The sequence below is a fragment of the Labrus mixtus genome, chromosome 12, assembly GCF_963584025.1.
Source record: "Labrus mixtus chromosome 12, fLabMix1.1, whole genome shotgun sequence".
Taxonomy (NCBI): domain Eukaryota; kingdom Metazoa; phylum Chordata; class Actinopteri; order Labriformes; family Labridae; genus Labrus; species Labrus mixtus.
Window position 1 is genome coordinate 4,851,694 of NC_083623.1, and position 24,263 is coordinate 4,875,956.

Genomic DNA, 24,263 nt, shown 5'->3' on the forward strand with positions numbered 1-24,263 from the left:
AAGAGCCTGCCATCCTCCAGGCCACGATGAAAAACCCAAAGCTACATCAAGATTTCTGCAATCTGCCGTGTGGCCCTGAGCTCTCTCTCTCTCTCTCTCTCTCCCTGAAGATCCTCACAGAGGCTTTTCTCTTTTTCTTGCCTGTGAATTTATTGTCGAGATGAGTTTCAGGTCAAAAAGGCTGAAGTAGGGGAGCTGGTGGCGCAGTGGTTAGTGCGCGCGCCCCATGTATGGAGGCTGTCGTCTCAAGCGGGCGGCCCGGGTTCACATCCCACCTGTGGCTTCTTTCCCGCATGTCATTCCACTCTCTCTCTCCCTCCCTGATTTCCGACTCTATCCACTGTCCTATCTCCATTAAAGGCACAAAAGCCCCAAAAATAAATCTTAAAAAAAAAAGAAAAAAGGGCTGAACTAGTTTTCGGACGACTTATTACTGAGAATCACAAAGATAAAGGAGTGTGGATGAAGTTGAACACGGCTGAACATTTTGTAGCACGAGCTGGAGGTTAGTAGAAAAAGTGATTTGCTGCTTTCACTCTAAACACACCTCACTCCACAGGATGGTATGGCAAGATCATCTTCAGAACCGTTCAAATATGGAGACTTTGATTCGGCTTGTTGGAAAGGGGGGATTGGGCCTGATTATCTGGCAGTGTGTACCACGCTTTGAGTGACTTCAATCAGTGTGATGGAACGATTTCGGACGAGGTAAAAAGGAATCGTCTTCTGCAACCTCCAACAGAAAGAAAATACAGATAAAAGATGAATCTAAGTTGACCCATCAGGATTCCTGTCACACCTTCCTGCTCGATATTAGGGGCCGACCTGCAGACCCATTTCATTTATATTCCGAAACCGGGCCATCTCACAGCCAAACTCTCATTATAATTTAAAATGATAAAAGAACAGAGGTGATGAAAGGAAAGATGATTAACTGGACGTGACGAAACTTGGATCAGACCAAAAGGAATCAAGTGATAAGTAAAGTAAAAAAAAGGAGGGATGAGGAGGCATTTCTTCTCCTCCGTGTGACCTGCCAATCTTGCAGAAGAAGAGAGGAGTGATGAGTTCTGCCCGCTCGCCGTCACTACTCTTTTCAATCTGGACATTTTCTGCGGCAGCACCGGCGGCGTAATCACGAACGCACACAAAGGGGGAGAGTTATTGTGCATATGAGAACACAGTGGGAGGAATTTTTTGAGGCCGTGACAATCACAGCGGGCCAGAGAGGCTGCATATGGAGGCGCGGGCTAATACCCGTGGAAATGCATATCTTAATGTAGCCGTCAGCTGTGATGGGCTCTACTGTGGGATATCATTTAAAACACGTCCTCATTATGCAACTTTGATGCAAGGGAATACTTGATCACTTGCCTTCACATGTGTGACGGGAATAAAAGCCTCTGTGGAGGATCGGGCTTCATCAGCAGGCTATTTTCGGTGCTGCTGGTGGATCTTCAGTCAAATTAGTGGTATAGGCTGCTGTTTGGAGCAGCGAGACCTCTGGCTCATTAAACAAGTCCCAGTGCCTCGGTGGTAATCCTAGGGGGCATTTCACTGTCTCACATCTGATGCTCAGCCCGTCATCATGCCAGCATTCGGGTGTGTGTGTAACTTTTTTTTAACACAACGGGGAACGAGAACAAGCGGTGTGAGGAGCTACAGGGAGGATGTTTTTTTTTTTTAAACTTTATTCTATCCTTAATAAAACCAGCAATCATCTTCTATTAATATCTGTATTAAAGAAGTTGTTGCTCTGAAGCTTTTTAATTAATCATATTCATGTTCAGAGGCAAAGTTGATAACATTGCTTTAATTTGCCTTTGTGTGATATTTTATTCATTTCTGTTTTCTATTTATACATAACGGTGTTTTTAATTTTCTATGATCAGTATTTAATGTCTCTTAAGTTATTACTTTCTATTGTGAGTCTCTTAAGCCGGGTGTAGGCTCTACAATTGCAGGCCAATTTTCACCGGGCTTTTAGGGTGCACTCACACTACGTCCCGCACAATTACCCCCCCCCCGCCATTCCCCCGCTGACCTGCAGTCACACTGCTCCAGGACTAACCGGGCCTCAGCACGGTTACCTCTTGTACATAACGTCGTAATACAACACATGCACAGCTTTACCTGATCATTAAGAGAGCATAATTTACAAGACAGGCGGACTCAAAAATAAAAGATACAAAAAGAGTCTGCACATCAGAGAACAACACAAAAAACATGACGGCTACTTTACCGACTTTGTGGCTTATTTTGTCTCATTTTCTTCAGATGCAGTCATAACACTCGGACATTTCTCGATAATGGAGGCGAGGATCGATTATACTTCATGTTCACACTGCATGAGAAATGGTACCGTGCCGAAGCACACCTCTCCAAACCATGCCAGAGCCAAGGAAGTGTACCGTGCTTGATCAAGGATTGGAGCACTCACACTATTCAAACGAACTGGACTTTGAGGATAAATCTTGGTTAGGCCCGGTATCGATTGCCTAGTGTGAGTCAAACCACTAATTTCAGATTTAGGCTGAATTTCAGCCTGATCCTGCGTCATGTGACATGCACGGTGTAAGGATGCACGAGTGCTGACTTGCTGTCCGATGAGTTTCTGGCATGTTAGAAATGTTTGAATGTACAACTGCATACTATTCCACAATGAGTCCCCGGTTTCATGGCTGCTTTTTCTGATTACAACCTGCGCAAACTGAGAGACAGCATCTGAAATCACCATGGCAACAGCAGGCGTCCCTGTTGAATGCGTGCTCCTTTTATCATGAAATAAAAAGATAAGAACAAGAGAAACATTGTCAGGTGACTGACCTGCGGCCTCGTGCATACGACCAAATCACAGCAGTGCTGATAATCATTCCTATAACACAGAGGGCCACTCCCTCCCGTGTGATGTTTGCTCAACACCTCCCCGACCCTGTGCCACAAACTGACAATTCAATGCAGCTAAACCAACGTAATGCAGAGTTTAAAAGATGATTAGTTGATGATTCTGCTATTGCACTCTAGGATTCCCCTCTTTCTGAAACTTGGATTTTTTAGTCCGTGCAGTTCTTGATAAAAAAGAAATAACACGGTTTGAAATGTTCAAGATCACAGGAGTACTGATGAAAATGAATCAGCTGTTTCCTTTGAAGCTCCTTCAAGAGGAATGTGCTCATGATGAAGCTCTCCTGCTGAAGTCACTCCAGCTGAGCAGAGAGGATAAACCTCTGCGGTTCTCAAACTGAAACTCTCGTGTTCTTCCCCAGAGTAAAAAAAAAACACACCGCGTGGAATATGCAGGAGACGAGTAGTGTGAAAGCGCAAAGTCTTAAGTAGTGGGTGTATACTGTATGTATGAGCTGAAGCCCTGTTAGGACGGCCACACTCTAAGTAAGGAGCTGTGAAATATTTATGTTGGAAGTTTTAGGAACACCCACCTCCACACACACACACACACACTCAAACACACACTCAAACACACACCAACACACTCAAACACACACTCAAACACACACTCAAACACACATTCAAACACACACCAACACACACCAACACACACTCAAACACACACTCAAACACACACTCAAACACACACCAACACACTCAAACACACACTCAAACACACATTCAAACACACACCAACACACACCAACACACACTCAAACACACACTCAAACACACACTCAAACACACACACACACACACTCAAACACACACTCAAACACACACTCAAACACACCCGTCTGCTGCAGTGGTCACATCAGGCTCTTTCACGATCACACAGCTTCGTCCTCATTTTGATGATTGAAGTCACTTTATTCTCTCCTCTTACAGCTTCAGGAGCATTTAATGTCACCAGTGCACAAGCAGGACGATGTATTTAAAGCGATGAGTCATGATCCCGTAAATATCAAAACTCTTCAACCTTTATTTCATACTTCATCTTAAAAGGTTTTGGGAACTTTGTGTTATAAATCATACAGTCACACTTGCTGTCGATGCTGTTCTTATTACTACTAATATTATTACTTTGATTATAGTGTTTTTCATGAAGGCTCCTGTGGACAAAAGCAGAACGCCGGGTGTAGTAAAGACTTCATGTGGTTCACTGTGCAATTGTTTTTGCAGCTAGCGCAAAAAAATGACTATTTCACAGATAAAGTCCCTGATATTACTTCAAAAATGTTGCTCTCTGGTTCAACTTTTTATAGCTTTGTATTTATTTATTTTTGTTGTATTGTAGACAACGTTTCTCCAAACTTCCCAATGCTATAATACCATTTCAGTATTTTTTGATCATCATTTTTTGTGTGTTTCATGGCCACCAGAGGAGCTGCTTTTCAACAGGCAAGGAAGGCAACTGCTTGGGGCCCCGGGCCAGTGAGGGGCCCCACAAGGGCTGACAAACTTAAAACCACAGCAGTAGTTCAAACTGTGCAAATTTTGCTATATTACCATCTCATGCATTATTCCTGTTTAACTGCTTCATGTCCAGGCTGTTTCTCAAACCTGTTTCTCACCTGTTGTCGTTTGTTTTTCTGACCTGCTTGCTGCACATCACCTCTTAACTTAAACTCCACCGTCTGTACACAGCTGTGTTTCATGGTGTTCATTTTAATGATAATAAACATAATACATGATGGTTCTTCAGTCAATTCTCTGTTGTTTTATCTCTCTGTTGGATCATATCTTTCACATTCTGGCTAATATTCTCTAAAGTTAATCTCATTTTCTGTTCTTTTAATGGCTTAACTTTCTAGTTGTTGCCAATTTTTTTCCTTTGAAAATGTCAACATAGGCTCTTTTGGTGCTATGAGTCGCTGTGTTTGAATTCTACCCAGAATGCAGCGCTGCGTTCTCTCTGATGGTCTCTTTTATTATGAGATCAGTAAAGAAGTCCAAAGCCTTTTAAAATCTGAATCTAAAATATGCACGTCAAAACGGCAGAGTAGTTGAATTCCTGCACACACTTTTCTCACCAATCTGAACACATCCCCGTGCCGAGCGCTGGCCCTCGTCCTCACATGTGTAGGAAGCGTGTTAATCTAATTAGTGTTCGATTGTCTGCTGCACAATGGCACACTAAAAGCAGCTCTGTGTGTTTGTGTGGGACTGAGAGGAGTGGCAGTTTTAGCAGCGCCCCAAAAATACACACATTAAGAGCATCGACCGTGTCTCATCACCTGTGTGACTCATCAGGCAGCCCCCCCCCCCCCCCCCCGTGTAAAAATCCATGTTGCTCCCCTCATGCTGCCACATCTCCACGTTTTGATTTCATTGAGAATTTCACGTTACAATTCTTCAGGATCAACATTATAACACTCCTCCACAAAAGGTTGCTCACATTTCACCCAGCTCAGGTTTTGTGAGCTCGGAGGTGTCCTGGATGACATTTACGAGGGATAAATATAAAATGTGCTCTCCCACGTCTGTAGGCTGCATTTCCTCCTTTCAGCCTGCCAGATTTCTTAGTCACTGCTGTAACCCTGTTTGGTTTATTGCAGCCCGTAGGAAAACCTTAACGTCAGATTTTCTGACCTCCTGTCACTCGATACGTATAGGCATGCTGTCGTTTTTAATTTGTAACTCCGACATCAACGTGTTCTCTTTACATCCCCCTGTGCAGAAAAGATTTCACACCTTGCATTCAGTGTGATGAAGACGCTGGATGTTCAATGAGTCACAGCTTGAAAAAACGATGCTGTTGACATGATATCAGAGGACGCAGACATGAGTGATTACAGACGTGAGAATAGAAACTTCAGGAGGTTTTTCTGGGGGGACTGGATCTTGTTTTTGAAATCACCCAGCTGTGCTGCTAAAGCCGTCAAGGGACTAATTTTTGCCTTGCAGTGACGACGTGATCGATATTTTTATAACTAACAGCCTGAACATTTTAAATATAATTACTATTTTATTACAGTCAAGGTGAAAACGATAACCTTAAAGGTCTGAGGCGCTCTCACATATTGGACGGCGAAAGCCAAATATATCGTTCAGCTGGAAGGCGAATAAACTACAAATTAAGTTGAGCTTCTTCTACACGACGTCCTCTATTAAAAAATACTATGACCCTAAGGTGCTCTCTTCTATATGTAATAGATTCTGTCTTGTTCAAGTCGTTAAGTTCAAGAATCACCTGAAAAATGTCAACTTTCTCTGCACACAACAGAGTCAGAAGCATCAATCTCAAGGTGTCGACTCCCTCACTTACGTCTGACCTTTTCTCGCCTCCTTGTTTTTTTTTTTCCTGTTCAAACAGTAAAGCCTCTCTTAAAGGGACCACGCTGCTCTAAGCGTCTCTTACTTTGATTTTTACAACAAAAGGAGGCACTAGAAGGTGTCCGTACTCAATTAACAGTCCGGTATTGGTCCCTAAAAACCCAAAGTGACTCATAAACAGAACATATGTGGATGTACGGCATTTCAAATAGGATGCTTTGGGCTATTGTGATTGGCTGAAAGATCCCATATTATACAAATGTTCCCCTTTGTTGTCATGTTGTCCTAGGTGCCCACTTTCTTCTGACTGGTCAGCTCTCTGGAAGCCTTCCAGTGGGGCAGAACACTGCAGGGCTACCAGTGCTGGGAGAATAAAGTCTATGTAAGAGGCTATAACGGCTTAAAGAGGTTTGATGTCGTCTGGTGAAATTCTTGGTTTCATATCGGGAACTATCGCGTGGTAGTGTGATTGTGGGCGGCAGTAGCTCAGTCTGTAGGGACTTGGGTTGGGAATCGGAGGGTCGCCGGTTCAAGTCCCGGCACGGACCAAGTCCGGAAATTGGTCTGGTAGCTGGAGAGGTGCCAGGCCACCTCCTGTGCCCTTGAGCAAGGCACCTAACCCCCCCCACAAGCTCAGGAGCGCCCGCTGTGGGCAGCCCCCTCACTCTGAGACCTCTCCATTAGTGCATGTCCATAGGATCCTGTTTGTGCATGTGTGTGTATTTCAGCCTATGTTTGTGTAGCATGTTAACTAGACAGAGTGTAAAAAACGAATTTCCCCTCGCGGGATCAATAAAGTATAAATTCTTCTTCTATTTGCAGAACGAGCTGTTTAGCGCCCTCTGCAGACTCATCCTGGGATTACTACATTACATTCATTTATCTCATAATCTGAAACCTCGCCCATGTTTAGTTTGGACATGCAGCACTACACTACATGTAAGTTTTAAAATGGGGATCAGTATAGTAGGTCAACTTTAAAGGCAATCAATTTAAAGGTATAATGTCTGACTTCAGTCCAGTAGATGTCACACATACACATCCAGAAACAAACCAAAACAGAGCTGTCCCTTCAGTGTACCGCCTCCCCCACTCCCCAACCCCTCCCTTCATGTTCCCACAGAGTGTCGACGTTCACAGGACTGTGAAGCCAAAGAGCTCATACTGTAGCTTCCTTTCAGCGTCTGTAACAGATGATCAATGAACGACCGAGTAAGAAAGCCACTCATGACACGGTTTCCCACTGAAAACCCGAAATAAAGAGGATCTTTGGGTTCAGAAACAAGTATCTCTTCTTTAAACCACTTTATGAACACCAAACAGCAGAGTGTTAAAACATTTCTGTAGTGGAAGATTTCTCCTTCATTATTTGTATCTTCAGCGGGTCACAGCTGACATAACGGCGGCAAAATGTGAGGGTGCTGATCAAACAGCAAACATATTGCAGACGCCACAGAGTGCGTGCGTCATTCATAATCAGCGCTGATTCATTAAACAAATGAACAGATATAGTGTAAAATCACACAGACTGGAGTGGTGTGACGGGTCCAAATGGTTTGGCAGGAAACAGATCCAGAACGCTGAGAGAGCTGACAGCTTGTATTTTGACTGAGTCATTCCTGAGTATCACACTTTTGGGATGTTATTTTAGTGAACACTATCAGCTCCTCTTAACAACACACACATTTTTTTTGAGCGAGCTCAAAGAAATAGTGTTAATGTGAAATTACGAAGGCGTAATGTATTAATGTGCCACTACTTGTATCCCAACAGTAGGAGACTGCACTGCTTTATATTTAAATCTAATGACTGCATGTAAGAAGAGGTTGCTCACGGTGAAAAATCCACACAGAATTTTCCTCCGCCTCCCGACCTTTATGGAGCATTAAAGCATCATTGGACACATTGCTCTGTAAACAGATTCAGACTCACAATCAGAAATACTTTTTTAATCCCAGAGGGAAATTAAAAACTCTTAATTCTTAATTTGAAAGCTCGCTCTTGGTTTCCACTTCATTCATTCATTTTTAGCCGCAAAGTTCAAGTGCAACATTCAGACTTTTCAAACTGAGAACCCGTGAACACACTGAAGTCAGAAGAATGACTTCCCAACTAGGACACTGTGACGGCTGGAGCCGACTCCAGCTGTCATTGGGTGAGAGGCGGGGTTACACCCTGGACTGTTCACCAGCCAGTCACAGGGCAACACACACACACACACACACATATTGTGCTACAGTGTGACAAATTGCCCCCGTCTCCTCCCTGTAACACTACCTCCAGCAGAATGTCTTCACTCTACCATTAAGCCTCTGTGTGTTTAAGGACGTATATATCCCGCCCTTCAACTTGCAATATACAGTTGAAGTGGCTAGTAACTACTTTCTGTTTCTGATTAGTTAAATAACTTATACTTTCAAAGTTTATCAGGCGATCTGATGCATCGTAAAAAAAGGCAGAGGTTTATCAGTAATCAGTGAAGTTGCACATTATTAATTAAAATCATCCTGAATGTTACTTCCTACATCTGGTCTCACTTCCACCAAGACGATGAAAACAAGCTTCCCAAGGACACCATCCTTGTAGCTTGATGATGCAGGATCCATTAAAACACACAGCTGTTCATTATCCTCCCGGCTTTTGAGCAATAAACGCTGATTACACAACACGCAGCTATCTGAATATTAATCCTATGGATTTTCGTCTCGGTGCCCGGGGAACTCGCCATCTGATGCACCCGCTGTCTCACATATTGTTATCAAGTATTCTTTTGTTTTGTTTTTGATGAAATCAGGACAAAAAAAACATCATGATTATAAATAAAGTTTCAGATGATGAAGAGTTAATGAGGGTTTGAAAACAGAGATTAAAACCGGTCATGTTTTCAGTGTAGGAGTGATGTAACATATGGACAGTGGTACATTTTCAGCCACGTATGAAGTCAGAGTTTGTGTTTGCACTCACAGCCAGCAGGCGGTTCTTCTCCTTCTCGGCCTCTTTGAGGGCGTTCTCCAGGGTCACTCTGTGCTTCTTGGCGACTTCCTCCAGAGCTCGAGCCTGGCTCTCCTTCATCTGACTGGCCTCCTCTTCGGATCGCGCTTGCATGCTGTTCATTTCCTTCTCATGGGACGCCTTCTCCTCGCGCAGGGTCTGTTCAAAAAAGACAGGAGATGGATGAAACGCATGGACACGCAGCACAGTGATAAAATATGCTCAAAGGTGAGAGAACTGATAGACCAAACTCCCACCGAGCTCGGGCTGACATTCACACCATATGCTGGATTATGCAGCCATACTGACAGTGTTTACTAAGTGACGGCCAAGGAATCAATCCTGCATTCTGGCCGTCTGAATCTAAAACGCCTTATCCAGTTCCCTCTCCATCTTCATATTTGTTATTCCTAATGCAAACCAAACATGATACAAAAACAGGAAGTGTGAGTTTTATTAACGGAGCTTTGAAATAAATAATGAGTAGAAAACACAACTCTTCCATCAGACGTCTCCTTCAGCATCAGGAGTGACGGATGCAGTCGACTGATGTTTCCTGAAGCACCGGCCTTGTTAGCGTTTCAGCGTCGCCTGTCAAGATGATAAGGGTGGACCTTGATTTTATTTTATTTTTTTAAACAACGGGTGTCTGAAACAAACGCAGCATTCATTTTGAAGGCTGACAACACTCAGTTTTGTTTTTTTGAAGTGAAGAGTTGTAAAAGATCTCATGAGATGAGTTCAGCTTATTAACTGTGTCAGAGTCAGTCAGAAGAAAATGTCTCCAGCAGACCTTTTACTGTTATTAGGGCGTGAAAAGATGTTAAAATGAACTTCATAGCCAAAAACATGTTATGATAGTGGACTGTATAAAAAAATGGACGTAGTCTCAGTAGCGTCACCCATTTGTTTCTGAAGCTTAGTTTTGAAGCCAATTGATGACGGTCGCCATATTGGAAATGTGGTCGTAAGTTCCAGGAAATGTAGTAAGAGGCAAAGAGGTGGAGCTGAGGCCAACTTGAGCCTCATGGGAAACAGCTACGTGACCACCTGTCAGTCAGACTAGCTCCGCCCCTTATTATGAATAACTCTTAAAGCCTTAAAATCACCACCATCTGTACAGTCTTTACCAATGAAGACATGAGCTTTTCAGACTGTAAACATTTTTATTTCTGCCGAAAAATGGGCTTATGTGATGAAATCGGGACTTGTTTTGCTTCCAGCCTCAAGTGGACACTTGAGGAACTGCAGTTTTTGCATTTCGGCATTGGCTTCATTTTGAAACACCAAAGGTTGCTGCTTGGTTATGATGCTAAAAATTTGCGAAAGCCACATGACTGTGGCATGGATTTAAAAAGCCTTCATTTAATAGTACAGTACTTTAAATTCAAATGTGTGCGAGTGTTGATTTGATGTCAAATCAAAACTATTTTATGCTAATTATGCAAAGATATACCTAGTCAAACTTCACACACTTTTTCTTATTGTAAAAACTTTTGGGGATTTTTTTTTTTTACAGAGAAATGCATAGATATGTAAGCTAAATCATTTGTTTAACACATGTTACTCAATAAAATAATATTTAGAAAAGGCTTGTTTGAGTGGAGTTGTTTGTTAGTCAGATGAAGAGCCGAAGAGAACATCTAATGAAAGTCTTAAATCTACAGTAGTTGTATCTTGGCTCCAACAACATATTTGTCTTCAATAGTTTTTTGCAATAAAACATATGACACAGAAAAAATAAATGAGCTAACAAATGCTAACATGTAATGCTAGTTAACGACTGCCAGTGCTAGTGTGGTTAGCCAGGTGTAAGAGTCATGATTGACAGGTCTGTTGTGGCCCGTTACAGTCGCTACACTATGATCAGACAATCACTGTTCGTGTGAGGGGTCAGTTTGGACGACTTAAAGCGTGCTGATGTTGTACTTGCTAGCGATTCAATTGAAGATATGTAGAAGATGAATGGATCAGAAGAGAGCCGCCTCGTAGATTTTAATCTGGACAGATGGTAGACGACAAGGCTGAAATATAGAAATGGCTGACGGCCAAAAGATGCTGCTTAGAGGGCATGGAGGAGACGAGGTGAAGTCCTGCTGATTTAAGTTGTTAGTAAACTTCAGACAGAGGAGCACAGAGTAACACTAAATGACCTCTGTACCACCAAGCATGGCACTGTGTGTGCTAATCAAACTCTGGAACAAAGTGTCGAACTACTCACACAAATCTGAGATTTTCTTGAAAAACACAAAACATCTAATCTGTCTCCCATTTCCTTTCTGTTTAATCAGGGAGCAGCTGCTTCTTCACTGCATGTGTTTAACAAAGTTTTAATTAGCCAAACTTTGGCTAAAAAGCCTTTGGGGACAGAGATATCCATTAGTTGAGCTGGCATTAGGCGCAGTAATGATTCCTAAAGTAAACACAGAAACTCTTCCACACAGTATTTCAGAGGAGTTTAGTGAAATGATCACACACGTTCTTTGTTCCCCGCATTTTTCAGCTGACAACACATGTGTGGTATTCTGAAAACACTTAGAAAAAGTGGATATTTTCTGCGTTATAATCCAACATTGTTCTCAGGTATGATTGGTTAGGTCGTTACTAAAGTATTTCTCCTTTTAATTTGGATCAGATGTTTACAAAAATACAAAAAGTGGAAGTTATTATCAAATGTAAGTCCCATTGAAGGTTTTTGATTGGCAGTGAATACCTCTATTCATCTATCAGGGCTGCTCCCTGTGAGTTATCAACTCAAGACAAAGTCAACTAACTTTCTTCTTTTACCATATTTATACTTATTGCAGCATTTCACACCGCAGAGCAATAAACAAGAAGCTACAGAACAGGCTGTAATCTTTATAAATCAAGTCTTAAGATGATCCTTTAAAGAAACATTCTGTACTTTTTGCGTCTTAAATAAATCGTTTTTAAAGGTTGATTTAATAGCACCACTACTTTCAACAGGGAGCATGGCGTCTCTTCCATGTCCACAGCGCGGCCCGATCACCTGTTTACTGCAGTATGTAACTTTGGCAGCGAGCCGGTGTCATTTCGCAAGAAGTGCGTACGACTTTACACACAGCAGCCTTCAGTAATAAAAGTAGCCAGTTAGCTCGTCTCTGTACTGTTTGATACGATGACTGAGGCGAAGAGGAAGAGGACGGTGACAGATGAAGCTAAGAAGTGAAAAAGAGAAAGTGGCAGATCAAGAAGCAGAGCATACATCCCTGCAGATGTTATTCAGAACAGATTGTGACTTAACGTTAGGCTGTGTTGTTATTGTTGTCATCATCGTCTCATGTTTAGCAGCTTTACAGGGTGCAGAAGGTCATCTAACCCAAACTATGTAAATAAATCCACCAGGTCAGACAATCTAGATCTTCAAAGTTAGCTTTACACTTTTGGAACCTTACAAACCTTTCTCAATTAAGAGTTTTAGGTGTGATGACACTATGTGTGACTCACGACAGTGCAGTTGCACTCTGAAACCTTTGGGGGATGCAAAGCGCACCAAACCAAATTCCTTCATATTGAAATTTAGCAGGTATGAAAAACTAAATCAAGCAGTAAAAATCTGTGATAGTCGGATTCTCTTCTGAGGGGCTTTAAGGTCTGCCAGTTGAATTACCTGTAAACTTTATTTCAGCTTTTCCTCCACTCCCATAACGTGCTCCAAAAAGCACGTTATACTTTATTATCTCCAACAAACTTGTAAAATATATCTTATGCTACAGACTGTCCAAAACATGTAAACTAATACATATTAAAGTCAGCTTCAGTGTTTTAAAAGTGAATATCCGGCAGCTTACAGAATATATAAGTCATTTGAAACAACATGCACAAACTTTACATTCCCAGCAGGGACTGAATCATGTTTTTATGCAGTGATCGCTCCAAACCAAAGGCTCTTTTGGAAATCTCCCAAGATCCATCAAACCGGTCAAACTGAGCGACAGTGCTGCTTTGTCATCGGGCCAAAGGAACCCGAGGCGGTAAACATCTCCACAGTGTCACATGAACGACACGGTTTGAAACATCCCGGGAGGTTAATTTCTCTTTTACTGAGAGAGGCCAAGTAAAAAAAAAAAAAAAAACAGCTCTTAACAAAAGAAAACAACATAAATGAGAGAAGAAGATATTGGTTTTAAAGGAGAACTGCAAACAAAACAAAACCTGTTTTAATGTCATGACTTCTCTAAGACTTTTATCATCAAGTCAAACAACAACATTACTATGGATGTTATTTTCAGAACCCAACTGGTGGAATAATCACAACTCAGCGCAAATAGTTGTAAAACACATTCTGCTCATAGACTGTAAATATTAATGCATGAAGCCTGAGTGATGTCATCCATCTGCTCCTGCAGGGGGCTCATCGGCAGCATCCACCATGCTGGAAATCTATGGAGCTAAATCAGGGCCAAAAGTTTTGATCATTTGAAAAAAAAAATGAAAACTGAAAGTTCAAGTTTTGAACTTGAGCTTTGAAAAATACATCAATGTATTCAAAATAAAAATAAAAGTTTTTTCAAGTTGAATATCATTTTGATTCAATTCTGGAATTCTTTTGAATAAATTATTTATTTTCATTTTTCACTTTCATATATATTTTTTTTATATTTGAGTTCTTATTTTTTTCAGTTGCAGATCTTTAACGTTTCAAATCGTTTATTTGCTTTCAGATCTTTTATTCACTTTCAGATTGTATTTTTTCAGTTCCAGACTTTTGGCACTGATCTGCCGTGGGGAGCGTGGCATCAACTTAGAGGTTAAACCCCGTACAGTGTGTGCATGAGGACAATAACTAATCAGACCTATTTTGTTTTTTTGTACCAGGCTGTAATGTTTATTTATGCTGTAAAAATGTTTTTTGACAGTCATGTGTATTTGACTTCCAGTGTTTCTGCAGCCAGCCTCAAGTTGACGCTCCAAGAACTGCAGGATTTTGCACTTCCACATTGGCTTCATTTTTCAAGGCCGGAGGTTGCCGCTTGATTCTGTTACAGAAAATCCACTTCTATTTCACCAGATTTGTTTCTTAAATTTAGTTATTTTATGGTTTAAAAAAACGCCTCTTTCACTAACAGCTTAATGACTCTACCTTTTCTATTTCAAACAAAACAGCACAGAGGGACGCTGCTGCTGCTGCAGTGATGTAAGAGTTTCTTAAAGTTTAAGTAGTGAGAAATCCTTATTATCTTGAGCTAGACATTCAAAACTCAGCCTGGCCCAGTGGGAGAAGTGCCCCAGCTCCCAGAGGATTACACTGCACAAATGTCAGAGATAAAAGAATGGGAAAACACACATGAAGCAGCAACACTTGACATTTACCGTCGGCTGCGTTTGCTCTGCTGAGTACACTGTTCCTTAAATCCTCTGACCTTTAAGCATCTTGGTTTTTTTTTTAAAAAGAGGAGCTGCTTGTGTTTTTAAAGGCAGTGATTGACAGGTTTGGCCCTTTCAAAAGTTTGGTGATTAAAGGTCCATGAGATTTATTTTCTTCTTTTGTAGAAATGGAAACAAAATGACTGAAAGTAACTTCAGAAATGTGAAGAGAGGGCGGGCGTTTACAGATCCCTCCTTAACTTTTGCATTCTCTGTTTAAAATCATAAGAAACAGCTCAAGTCAAATATTTAGTTTTAAGGTCTATCAAGACTGGCTTGGGGAAAATCGTCACCCTTACATGAGATCACAGGAGGACAGACTTTTAAGTCAAGTGTGCTCTGTTCCACCCTCAGGACAATGTCTTTTATTTAAATTGCTCCACAGATCCAAATAAACTGTCTTTCCATTTAAGCTTTTTACCCAAAAAGCCTGAACTTTTTTAGAGATTACTGAAGAGTTTTGGGGGACAAATTGGACTGTATGTCTAGAAGTAGTTCAGCTCCAATAAGGTCTCAAATGAGAGGCAGAGAAAATACATTTCATACTTGAAGTAGCACATCTCTGGATGTTCAAAAAAGCAGAAAGTGAGCTTTCAGAAAGAAGAAGCAAACAATGATAAATGAATCCCAAACACTATTCCTTTCTAAACGTCTAAATCGCTCAAATGTAAGATTCTGTTCCCCTTTTTTTCTAAATGCAATAAATGAAATTATTATACCAAGAATCTGTTCTCAGAAAGATGATTTCATATTTTCTTACGTACTGTATTTGAAGGAAGGACACTGGAGCAAAGTCTGATAAAAACTCAAGTCACAGCTCCTTATTACTTATTCCTAACAGTGTTATGCACGCAGCATTTGAATACAAATGCCTTCAACACACACACTAATACACACACAGTGACACACACCTTCTCCAGAGACTGGAGCTGTTGTTTCTGTCTGTCGTCCAGCGCCTGGCCCTGGCTCAGCAGCGCCTCCCTCTCTTCCTCCATCCTCAGCACTTTGTCCTTCAGCCGGCTCCGCTCGCTGTCCAGGTCCCTGATGGCGGCCTCCTGGGTCATCTGAGTGGCCTGCAGGCTGCTGATCTGACCTGTGACGAGGACGGGAGAGTCGACCACCATGAGAAGAACGCTGACAGTTAAGTCATTTCATCTGCATGTTGATGTTCTTCGATCGCGACATACAAATACGTTTACTTACTGGAAAACTTGGTACTGGACTTCAAATCGATTTTGACATTTGAGTGAAATTACTGAATTACCAACTTGTTTAACCTCATTTTTTGACCCTGAAATCATTTTTGTTAGAACATTTATTCATGTTGAGGACAAAATATTTATTCCGCCCATTCAGAAGTGAATTATACTCTTTCATAAAGTTATTTCCAGTCGACATGAAAGCTGTGGTTTTGGATGTTAGGAGCAGGATTTGTTACATTTACTCTTATAGATATTATATTTTTAAGATGTGTTGTATCTATACCTATCTATCCTACAGACTTGCAACAGTCTTTCCAGCTGTGCCAATCTCATCCATCGCCATTTTCACGGACCCTCTGATGTTGCTGTCTTTCATCAGCCGACAACAGTCGACGTTTTTAAAATCCTGATTGATGGACATTCTCTCCGTCTGGCAGCTACAGATGTTTACGGGCACAAAACCAGAACTCGTATAATAACTGAACAAACCGAAGACGTGGGCGGTGATTTTGGGGTTTGGAACCAGGATAAAAATTTGCTGGCCCCGGTACTGTTAATTACATTTTGTGCAATCATTGTACTTGCCAAGCTGAAAAAATAAAGTCTAATGGGGCAAGAAACACAAGCACAAGACACAAGGTTTGAACACGCTCCCTCGGGCGCAATTTCTCACAGATGGACCGGGATGCACATCCAAGCTTGTTAGCTTAATACCAACACTTTATGGACAGTGCAGAGTGCAGAGCAACTCAAAATAGAAGATTCAAAGGTCAATCGAAATGTACAATGACTTTTAACAGGGAGAATAATGTCTCTTCCATGTCCACAGTTCCCCCCCCGTCACCTGCTGTAAGCACCAGGATACTGTGGCAGCAGGCGGTCATCTCAAAAGACTTTCACAGCACTACTTTACAGCAGCCTTAAGCGAAGGAAAAGAACGGTGACCGAAGATGCTAAGACGAGAAATTGACAGAGAAAGAAGCCGGACCGGAGTTAAGTTGCATGGTTGCAAAGTGGTAACACTGCCGCCCAGCAGGTACTATGAGCCGTCTCAAGGCTAATGTGAAAGTAGTCCGATGGCCGAGTGTGCATCCCTGTAGAGAAATTCATAACATACTGCAATGAAACTTAAGGCTGTGTTGTTATTGGCGGCCTTGGCACACCAGACCACATTACTACATAATGTTGCTTTAACGGGCAATATTGATTTGCATCCTGATCGAGTTATTTTAACCTGAGAAATAATATTTTTTTCTTAACAATGTCAGGAAAAAATCAATTATAAAGAGATGGCAAGATTGTTTCTTAGCATCTCTGCAGCATGTAACCCTACAGGTGTGCCATTAGTCAAAAGTCAGTGGCCAGTATTTCTTTTTTTGTTTTTTAAGATATTATTTGGGCAATTTTGCCTTTAGGACATCTGAAGAGAGACGGGAAATGTTGGGAGGGTTAGGGTGAGGGGGGGGGGGGGGGGGGGGGGGTGACATGCAGCAAAGGGCAGAGGTCGGGATTTGAACCCACGGTCGCTGCGACGAGGTCTACGGCCTCTGTACACGGGGCACTTGGCATAACCATTAGGCGATTGGGCGCCCCAGCGAGCATTTTGAACTCTGGGTGTTTGTTGGTTTAAGAGTTACTGGGATGTTGCTTTCCCTCTAGACTCTTAAAAGCGATGGTTAGAGATATCAGACATTACTTTTGCGGGTACAATAAAGTTAATGTCACAGAATAAGAGCTCTTCAGTTTTAGTGGTTTACCAATGCTGCCACGGCAACCAATACAAACAAAGGGAACCAAACAACAGCTAGCAGCCTCACAGTTTAAATCATCCAGGAGGCGTGATCTGCAATTCTCCGTTAATGTGTACGATACAGTTATATTTGCATTTATTCAACTGTTGCAATGCATTTACATTTTCTTGATCATATGAAAGCAGCTCCGGTGGGAAGTGATAAAACATTCTGGTTTGTCACGAGGAGCCCGCGGGGGGCTAATGGACGAGGTTTTTTTTTTTTGCTTTCGCTAAGACATTAATGTTCATGCCATGTTGTTCCACAGAGTACTGACGGGGAGACTTCACAAGATATTAAATCAGATTCCAACATGCAACACTCGACGGGAGAGCACACACACAAACACACACCGTGGACTGGGAATTATTGATGTGAGATGGGTTTTCCTCTGCCCTTGAGGCACTGGGAATAGCATTAGCTCGGATATACAGTGTAAAACCATTAAAGTGTTTCAGGCCTGTGACGCCTCAGACGAGATTAGACGAGCTGTTAGTGGATGTGTTTGATGTGTTTCGCACGACAAGCACGGGAAGTGTTCTGTCGGTTAAATGGATCCAAGTCGTCTATAGCATGACAAATAGAGGTCTGCGTGAAGCTCGGCGCAGTGTAGAGAAGCGGTGGTGGGATGTCAGCTCACACTGTGCGACCCGTTTGTCGGCCTGACCTGAGAGCTCACACTGTAAGGGTTAAATCAGGATGGAGCATTCACAATTGTCAATAGAAAAACTCCCACAGACGGAGGTAAAACTAGGCTCAAATAAACACAAACTGGGAAGAATCCCTCACTCTCTCTTTTTCAAATATACACAATCTGCATCAGCAATAACCACAAGTTTACAAGCAGTTGCCTCAGTGTACACGGCACGATTAATGTTGCAGATCTGGGCTAAAACCTGACTTCATATTTAGTCGTATGAATCAAAAACGGGGGGCTAAAACGGACTGAAATCATACAGTGAGTGTGCAGCCGGCTTCAGAGAGAAAAGAAGAAAAGGAATGTTGCAGTTCTTACTGGCTTTGAGCAGTATTTCAGTGGCTTGCTGCTGAACTCGGTCCCTCGCTGCCTCCAGTTCACACTCGGCTTCCTTCTGACGGATCTCCACAATCTCAGAGTTCTGGGTCACTTCGTCCAGCTGCTTGGTTAGGTCCTGGAGAGGAGTCAAAGCAACACACAGAAAAGGGGGGGGGGGGGGGGGGGAATTCGATGTTAAGGTCAGGTAGCAGCTGGAGAGGCAGAACTTAGAAGACAACGGGAGAAAATCTGAACACTGTGTAGGTGAGGTTTATCTGTCAGTCAGGCAAGGTAGGTAACTGCTTTGGGAAAAATATGCATATTTTGTAATGCCAGTATGAAACCTCCCTGAGGGGCCCCATCTGACAGGACTCTCTCTCCTTGCCCTGCTAAGCGTCTCATGCATTATTGCTGTGAAAACCAAAAGTCCCCCGATAAAGGTCAACAAAGACAAATGAGGAGAAATGATCCGTCTATAGGAGAGAAAAAGAAAACAGGGAAACAGAGGAAGAGGAGGGGGAACACTGGTTGGAGGGCCCCCCAATTCATTCTTGCCTGGGGCCCGAAGAGACCCTAGAATTGCTACTGAATCAGTCTCATATAATTTCACATCTAACATCATATACAAAATGTCCAATTGTTCTTTCAGGGGCTTCTATTATTCTCATTTCCTGCACCTGTAATGATGAATCAGTCCGTTATGTAAAAACAATGGGACGATCTGAAAGGGGTCCTTTGTATGAAACTACAGAGAGTTTCCACATGAATATGCAGCTCCGCTCGCATTCAAGTGCTTTATCATTGGTTTCAGCCTATTGTTTAACTGTCCAGTTTGGTTCACTGCAGCTTTGTCCTGGTAGAGGAAGCTCTTCTAAACACAAACTGTTTAGCTCTCAATGGCAAACCCAGATTTAAGAAAGCGCGAGTAATCAAAGTGTAGCACTAACCCTCTAAAGAGTCATGTACTGTATATACCCCAAGCAGTTGGTTGGGACCAAAAACAGAGCAAATAGAAAGTGAATATTTATTTATTTTATAGACATTTAACTCTAACATAACTAGTTTGTCAGGCTGACAGAATGAAGCATATTGGTGGCCTATTACCAATACTGAAGATCAAGTGCTGACTTCTGCTCAATTAATGGGGACTAGACTTCAGGGAGGGATATGACATGCGCGCACACACACACACACACACACACACACACACACACACACACACACACACACACACACACACACACACACACACACACACACGCACGCACGCACACAGTGGGATTTAGCACTCTGTAAGAATTCATGAGAGGCAATTTCACATCTCTCAGTCCCATCAAACAGCCTGCCTCAAACTTAATTACTGCTGCTGCGGCTAAGACAAAGAAATCTCAGTGTGATGATAACCACAGAGGAGGCACACACACAAGTTACAGTTTATGTGTGTGTGTGTGTGTGTGTGTGTGTGTTGTACTCTGTGTGTGTGGCTGTATGCTTTATTTCCCTGATGAACCAACAGCAGGTAGTCACACTTCGTGACCTCTCAGTTTAGATAAGAAATCCATCAAAGTGTGTGTGTGCTTGTGTTTGTGTGTGTGTCTTGTTTTTATTGTTTAGTCCATCTTTGTGGGGACCGATGAGGGAGTTACTTGTTGTCCCTGTCCAATTCTTTTAACTGTTGGTTCAGGATTAAGACTGAGATGATGTTAAAATGAGTAACGATGCGGGGTAAGGATTTACATGTTCTTGTTTTGGACGACTTTTTGAATAAAGAAGACTTTATTGGAGAGTGAGAACCTTCTTGGAAAGTTTGGATGTCTGAAAAATAGACAAATCCTTCTTAAAAATAGATAAATTACGTGGTTAAACTGACCACGTCTGTATGGATGTAGGGCGTAGCTTCTGTAGGTTTCTCAATAAAAGTCCTGCACTGATCAACATCTCTTTGTGGGTGAAATACATACAATGAAGTACCTCTTTCAACACCACTTCTAAACAATCTGAACCATCTCTTCAGGAAGATGAGGACTCCTCTGCAAAGTAAGGACCTCTTTAAAAAGTCAAAAGCGTTCTCAGAAAGTGGGGACATCTGAGGGAATCGAGAAACTGTGAGGGAAGTGAGGACCTCTCCGAGGACTGAGAACCTCTCTGATGAACGAGGACGCACTCGGAAAGCGAGGGATCATTTCTGTTCAAAGTGGGAACATTTTGGACGAGTGAGGCCCTTTTGATGAATCAAGATCTCTTAGATAAGTAAGGACCGTTTTGGAAAAGTGAAGATCCTTCTCATAATTGAGGACCATTTTGGTAAATAAGGACCATTTTTAAAAGGGTACAATCTCTGTAGAAAGTCAGGACCTCCTCATCTTTGGAAAATCAAGGACTATTTGGTAAGTAGGTCATTCCTTTGGGTCCCTAGTTAAAGTGTTGCTTGACGTTCATGCTTGACTTAAGGGTGGAGTAGACGGGATAACGTTTAAATTAAGGGGGTAAACATTGAATATATGTCATTGGGATATTCACAGCTATTGTCAAATCAATGAGCATGTTTACAAGCACACTGAAAAATGTCTGATCCAGTGAAATGGTGAAACAGTTAATGATTGGCTTGAGCTTGTATCGCTCTTTTCTGGTCTTCTGACTACTTAAAGCGCTTTTACACCGAGGTCACACCTACACATTCACACCTACACATTCACACCTACACATTCACACCTACACATTCACACCTACACATTCACACACTGATTGAGGCTGCTATGTGAAGTGACCATCAGAATTAACGAATACTTGGGAATCTAATACAGGTGGCAACTTGGGGTTAAGTGTCTGGATCAGGGACACATCGGACATGTGTCTGCAGGAGCTGGGGATCGAACCCCGAACCTGGCCGACTCTACCACTGAGCCACAGTAGCGTGTTAGTATGATTAAAATTACATCCATTACAAATCCATCCTGTCCACACAAGAACAATGTATAAACGACTGGATGTGTTTTGCTGCAGTAGGGATAAAAGAAGTTCTATAGTTGGATTAATCTTAAATCTTTTTTATTTACTCAGCCTAAAAGAGGAATCCCATTGTTAAAGACGTCAATTCAGCGCTTATCATACTCAAACACACGCTCACAGACACGCCGCCTTACTTCTGTCAATCATCTTCCACCGGCCCCGTCTGAATCCAGCACTGCTATTTGCATTTTAAAAGTGACTCAAACCTGCGCTTGAGATGATTTATTTCTTTTAAATCCTGCTAAAAGCTTCCGCTAGCCCCTTTCCAGATAGGCTCTACCTGAGAGTGAAGCGTTCAGTCCAAACACGGTGACAGCAGCGATATAACACAGCGTCAGTGGAGTACTGCACTCGGGGGATAATTTGTAATTTTTGGCGAGCACATTCCTGCAGAAGCTTGTGAACAGTCAGACATTAATTACGTCTGTCTCGGCTCCTCCGAGCGATCACTCGCCCGCATTTCTCTGGAGAGTTGCCTACTACATCATAAGCTAAATTAGGATGACAGAGAACACTGAAGCAGGAAGCTGGAGCATCCTGACACCGACTCCGACTGCGCTGACTGGTGTTAAGTCGATATTTGATGCTACTTTTTTGGTTCCATGCTGGTACAGTAATTAAGCCTCTGGAGATTGGGGGGGGGGGGGGGGGGGGGGGGGGAATGTTTTAAATTTGGTGCAAGATTTTTTTATTTTACACACGGAAGAAATTTAATGAACAGGAAGCAAAAATGTCTCCGTGTCGGAACCAAAACTGTAACTTACAGAAACCAAAATGTGTCCTAGCTAAGAGCATGAACGATAATACGAAGGCAGATGAAGATTAAAAGCCCTGCTGTGAGCATGTAAAGGTTCAATTAAAAATGTATTATTTCTCAATAGTGATCTGCCAGCAGAAGTTCAGGGATTAAAGGATGTGCTTAAAGTCTTAGTCTGTTATTAGGAGATTATTGTGATAGCAGCGTAGTAAAAAACACAACATATCAGACTCGTAGTTTGTGGGAAAACAGGTTTAAAATTATTTCCACCGTCTGATATCTGATGTTTCAAACGAGAGAATATAAAGAGGAGGTGTTGAAAGGAGCTGGTTTCAGGCCGCCTGCTCTGTTGTCGTCTCTTTATCTGGGTTACAGTTAATTGCTCTGATCGCTAATGAAATTATTAACCCCAGGCGCATCAACCACTGCTGACCTTGATAGTAACACTGAGAATGGGTGGGGGGGGGCACCCCTCTCTGTCGTCTGTGCAGTCAGAGATAATTTCCCACAAACTTCACAGCACATCATAACAACAAGTCAGACCTAGTTAAGCAGCTCCCCTGGAGGACACCGTCAGCTCTAGTTTTAATGATAAGAGATAAGAGGCAACTCCTAAAATTTTTTGAAAAACACAAGTTGGGAAGATAAAAGAGCAGCACGGCTATATTTCATTTACAAGAGAGGATGTGAGAAAACAGTCTCACACTTAAAGGTCTCATATTCTCCTCCTCTTCTTCAGTTTAAATAAGTCTCAGAGCTCTACACAACATGTGTGTGAAGTGTCTTGTTCTAAATCCACTCTGATCCTGTATTTGATCATGTCTATAAACCCCTCTATTTCAGCCCTGCTCAGAACAGGCTGTTTCTGTGTTTGTATCTTTAAATATGTAAATGAGCTGTATCTGACCACGCCCCCTCTCTGGAAGGGATTGGTGTACTCGAGCTTTCTCCCTCCATGTCCTATTGTTTACAGTGAGAAGGCAGACTCAGAGGGCAGAACTAACACCTAGCTGTGGGAGTGTCACCCACCTGGGGGAGGGGTTACTGCCCTTTGTGATGTCATGAAGGGAAAATCTCCAAACGGCCTGTTTGAGCACACATTTTCTGAAAAGTGGAGCAGGCAAAAGACAGAGAGGATGGATTTTTCTCATAATTGGGGGGTTTGTAGACGGACTAGAGACACACGTTAGAGTTAGAGGAACATGGTGAAGTGTGATCAGGTCAGCCAATTTTCTTGTATTTGAATCCTCATCAGATAATTCCATAAAGTGTCACCCATTTGATTTTATCCCATTTATTTTACATACTCATTTCATCATCTTTAACAGAGGACACATTTTGTAGGCTCTGCATAAAAACTGCATCAGAAAATGGCTAATCTTTGGGGTTTGCTATTAATTTCCTGGCCCTGTTTCACGCTCGTTATTCTGCAGTTATAGCTAAAGTGACTCTAAAGTTTGAAACATGTCTGAGTCAGCGGTTCGGGCTTCACACTGACCTTGACGTCTCTCTCAGCGCTGGTGAGTGACGCATGGAGCTTGTGGGACTTTTCCCGGTTTTCCCGAGCCTCGTCCGTTACCCGGGCCAGCTCGGCCCTCAGCTTCCCCAGGGTCTTCTGCAGCGCCGCCTCCTGAGCCTGGAACTCCCGCCTCAGCTCGGACTCGGTGCGTTTCCACGCCAACAGGTTGTCCGCGGTCAGTTGCTGGGTTCTCTTCATGGCTTCCAGCTCGCGCTCGTAAAAGGCCTGAGCCTGGGGGACGGAGAGAGTGAAACGTCTATCAGTGTGAAATAACACCTTCATCCCAACAGAGTAATGGAGTAATAAAACAAAAAACAACAAGCCTCCGGGAAGAGGCGCTCTGATTTGTTTGACTTCTTCACCAACTTTT

General features: G+C 42.4%; 1 protein-coding gene across 2 annotated transcripts in view; it reads right to left on the bottom strand.

Moving 5' to 3' along the window:
* fam184ab (family with sequence similarity 184 member Ab) overlaps positions 1–24,263 on the bottom strand; it is a 167,432-nt gene that overhangs the window by 69,776 nt on the left and 73,393 nt on the right. For both annotated transcript variants that reach the window (XM_061051617.1, XM_061051618.1), the window contains exons 6-9: positions 23,873–24,124; positions 18,609–18,744; positions 15,513–15,694; positions 9,187–9,372 (exon numbers count right to left, since the gene is read on the bottom strand). In XM_061051617.1, coding sequence (XP_060907600.1) covers positions 9,187–9,372; positions 15,513–15,694; positions 18,609–18,744; positions 23,873–24,124 — 756 coding nt within the window. The remainder of the gene's footprint in view (positions 1–9,186; positions 9,373–15,512; positions 15,695–18,608; positions 18,745–23,872; positions 24,125–24,263) is intronic.